General features: G+C 33.8%; 1 protein-coding gene across 1 annotated transcript; it reads right to left on the minus strand.

Moving 5' to 3' along the window:
• Positions 1-507: 507 nt before the first annotated feature.
• Positions 508-1,809, minus strand: LOC145077259 (transcription factor bHLH51-like). Its single transcript, XM_079022997.1, has 2 exons — positions 1,384-1,809; positions 508-1,204 (listed from the first exon to the last, which is right to left on the minus strand). Exons 1-2 carry the CDS (start codon positions 1,648-1,650, stop codon positions 743-745), a joined length of 729 nt encoding a protein of 242 aa, XP_078879123.1. The 5' UTR covers positions 1,651-1,809; the 3' UTR covers positions 508-742.
• Between the last annotated feature and the right edge of the window lie 2,535 nt (positions 1,810-4,344).

The raw sequence follows: 4,344 nt of genomic DNA on the forward strand, positions 1-4,344 counted from the left end.
CGAAATTTTTGGCTCGTATTTTTGGGATGTTACAATTATTTTCGAATAATAAGTTGTACTCGCAAATATTTATAGTTGGTGCTTAGTGCCAAAAATGTTTGCCAGCTAGCTCTTGGTCATATTTTCACGATTATTTGGTGGGGTCTTCCATTGAAAAGTGTAACATTTTGGTGACATACTACTACTTTATATGGTCGTTTTAGTGAATAACTATTTATTTAATGCGTCCGATCAGTTTATGATTGAACAAGAAGCCAAAGGAGAGTTGTCAAGAGTGGTAGTCCCTTTTAAATGATCATGAATTAGGAAGAGATTAAGTGCCATGAAACAATCACAATATATTCATTTTGCAAGGTTTTATATAATGTTAGTTACTATGGAGAGATTTAAATCATCAAGGCTATAACAAAGGACTAGTTAAGCTCTAGCTTGGGATAGTATATATCTAACATGTATTCTAGGAAGAAAAAGTTTGAAAAGGATGCAAGTGATAATTTGATATAAGAATAATCAAATCTTTATAAATACCTTTAGATTGCCGAAATACATTGATCAAGCATTAAAAAAAGCTGTCTCGCCCAATACATAAACCTTAGGTGAAACAAAAAGAACATGAAATAATAAACTAAAAACATTGTAATTGACCTAAATGTTGTAATAAGTTATATATGAATACCAACATGAGCTCTTAAGTCTTAACAACGATCTATGTTGTGATGCTCATAATGCATAAATGGTTTCTCTATGAATGATCATTGGTGTCATAATTAGAAGAACAAAAGAACCTTTGACGCTTGCTTTTGATGCGATAGGTTGATGAAGCTGTCCAAGATGACGTTGAAACAATTCTACTTAGAGATTGTTTCAATGTTATCATTTCATTCTCATGCGTATCATTTGTGACACAAAAGATGAAGTTGCATTTAATCCTGCCACCTAAACAAGTCATTTCAGCTTGGACCATGGTCAACCTTAGGCTTTGAAGCGCTTGCTTTATCTCTGAAAACAGTTCTGGTCGATCGTCACAACAAACAGAAGCCTTGATGAAAACATTGTTACTAGAGTTCCCAATATTAGAATCAAGATCAATGATTACTTCATCCAAATCTGTAGGAATTGTACACATTTTGCTTAATTCCATTGTTTCTGACTTCAATTCTTTTAGATGCTCAACGACCTTTCCTAATAGTGTTGCCTTGTCCATCTGGATATACATTAAGCAACTAGTTTTAAACATTTTTTTTGCCTTGCACAAATTTGTACCACTAAAAATAGAATTTATGAAAAAAATAAGAAATATATGACTAGCAAAAAAAAAAAAAATCTTGATTCAAAACTACTTTTAATCATTTAAACTGAAAATTTTGTGTGAGGGTTGATAACCTTATCCGAAGTGGAGACGACATTTCTTAAAGTAGCAAGATGTGAATTGATCCTATCTCTACGCCTCTTTTCAGCTTCGCTATGGTTCTTGGAAGCATTTCCTCCTTTCCCATCTTCCCATTCACCACCACGGTTGCCGCCACCACCACCACCACCGCCGCCGTGATCTGAAGCATTGCATTGATGAAAATTGGAGGCATGATCCCAGTTGCTTGATTGCTCAAAAACAGCATCTTGTTTCCAAGAGGACCAAAAACAATCGTCCATTTAGAGTTAGAGATCCATGGAGGACTGATGTTGAGATATATGAAGGTGACTGGTGAGGGTTTGTTCTCCAATGGAATCCCATGGTTGTTTTGGTGTTATCCACAAGTCACCTCACCACTTTGATTAAATGGCATCATTTTTGATGAAAGAATTGAATGATTAGTCCCCAGCCGCAAAGCAACTTAAATCATTTTCTTCATGCCATAGAAAGAGAAAGATTGGTGAAAATCAAGTGGGTCCAGCAGTAGATTTTTTCGTTGATTACTTTTGTTTAAAAAAAATTATTTTATTTGTTATTAATTTGTTTAAATTTTTGAATCTATGACAACGAAGTTTAAGATTGGTGGTGAAAATACTGGGTCCAATAGTAGATTTTTCCTTGATTACTTTATTGAAAAATATTTTATTTTATTTGATATTAATTTGTTGATGACATTTAAGGGGGTGTTTGGCTTAGCTTTTCAAACCCTAAAATTCTTTTTTGGAAAAGTTACAAAAAGTCAGGATTTCCTGACTTTTTCAAAAAGTTCAGTTTCCTTATGTAAAAACTTCAAAAGTGGCTTTTAAAACTAGTTTGCCAAACATCTTTTGCTTCTTTTTCTTTTACAAAAATGACTTTTGGCTGTGAAAAGCTAAACCAAACACCCCCTAAGTTTAACTCATTTGACCTCTAATGTCAAAAAGCTTTTCTACTATGATGTTCCGAGTTCCCACAAGTATAAATAACTTGAAGTTCAAATACATATTACGATAGTTATATATGTCATTCATTGTGTATGCATAAACTCAAATCCGATGATAAACACAATAATCACAGGATTTCCGATTGTTTTATTTAATGACTGTTTCCAGTTGTCCATCGGTCATGTTTTGTGAAAATTTGATGTAGAAGGACCGACTTGTTTTCAAAATGTGATGTTTATATACTCAGAACGAGTTTTTATGCTATGGTGATGATTATATATCAATCGGTGAACGATTAAAAGATATAGATCAAATAAATAGTGAACGATAAAACATATAAAAATTATTTAGTTTTCTGTTTTTCATGATGAGAAAGATCATGAGTTAAAAAAAAGGACTTTTCGAGTTGGGGCATGTAGAATAAGGATGGAGTATTGGCACATCAAACTTCATTTTCAACATTATGATTCTTTTATACCACTTACATTGGTGGACCTTCTTCATCAATACCTATTCTTACTTTAAATCTAGGTCTAGTAGGATGGATCGGATCAAATCATTTGAAAAAGAAATACTATTCAATATTCTAATATTATTATTTAGTTTCCAAAATGTATTTACCATTATGATCCAAGTACCACCATCAATATTTACTGGTGATAATTTTGATTTGAACATTTTAATACATGATTTCTTATGTTCAAATTCTTCAACTTAGACGATGACGACGACGGCGACAGAGAATTTATAAAATTGTTTAAACAATCATGAATGTTTAATCCAAATCGATAGATTATGATTTATTTTTGTACAAACCATAAATGAATGTGAATCTGGCAAAGGAATCTTGATTCCAACAACTATCTAAATGAAGCTTATTATATCATCTTCGACAACAACATCATCAACATGGGATTGTTACTCAGACAAGAGCTCAAACATAAGGAGTCTCGATTAATGAATGTGCAGAAGGATCGAGTTCGACCTTCGTTAAATCTACTTCTAATGTTGATCTGAAGGACAAAGGAAAAATCATTCAAGTCGTACAATCTAATGAAGAGAAGAAGAAGTTACAAGCTATTGAGTTGGAGAAACAGAGACGAATAAACAACATTTTGAGACAAAGAGCAAACGATCCACCAGCCTTGAACAACGGTGATCCCAACAAGCATTGGTGTTATGAAACGATTGAAATTGTTGTGCTTGGAAAAAATAATGAGTTCTTAAAAAGACCAAAGAAGAGTTATGACACATAGAATTCGAATTTCAATCAACTTGATTTTCCAATAAATCATAAGCTATTCACATCTGCACAGTTCAAGATTGCTGATAATTTCAAGGATAAAAACAAATAGAAGAAGTTGAAGGTTCGACTTCATGTTGTCTTAGGAAAGAGTGAAGATGAAGTCTGGTGACTCTGGTCCCTGGTGAGAATCGTGAAAGTGATGACAATTGTGCATGATATGTGGTTCGAAGGACTGCTACAAAATTTTTGTTATGTTGTCATGAGGGCAAATTGATGGGTATATTACAAACAATCCTATGTGTGCATGCAACCCTAGAGTTGGATCTATGTTATCACTATTAGTTATACAACATTATGAACACATAAGGAAACCTAATATGCTTCTAGTAATTTCGAAAATCACAAGGAAGGATGAAATACATACCTCTTGTTGTTATGCTGTAATAACAACTTGTTTCTTGAATCTTCTTGTCTTTGAAAGCAAGTACCACAAATGTAGTATCTCTAATGACTCACAAACACCAAGAGCAAATGGAGAGGCAAGAGAGAGAGAGAGAGGGGAGGTATGAAATTCGACTCTAGGTACCCTAGGTATCAAGGCATGGACGACTTTCATATGCCAAGGGGTGTTTATATAGGTGTAGGGATTAGGGTTTCAGTCCTTATCCTTATCTGGTTGCTTGCCCACCAAGCAACCCAAAGGATAACCCTAGAAACCTTATCATGAACGAATTCTAAGGCCTTATCCCCTTGAATTCGTCCAC

The sequence above is a fragment of the Lactuca serriola genome, chromosome 9 (assembly GCF_051521515.1).
Source record: "Lactuca serriola cultivar US96UC23 chromosome 9, Lser_US96UC23_V15, whole genome shotgun sequence".
NCBI lineage: Eukaryota > Viridiplantae > Streptophyta > Magnoliopsida > Asterales > Asteraceae > Lactuca > Lactuca serriola.

Bases quoted from the DNA above. Each gene is read 5' to 3' on its own strand.
- LOC145077259 (XM_079022997.1), bottom strand. From the start codon at position 1,650: ATGGACGATTGTTTTTGGTCCTCTTGGAAACAAGATGCTGTTTTTGAG. The intron at 1,205-1,383 runs GTTATCAACCCT...ATGTATATCCAG, and splicing joins TCGTCTCCACTTCGGATAAG to ATGGACAAGGCAACACTATT.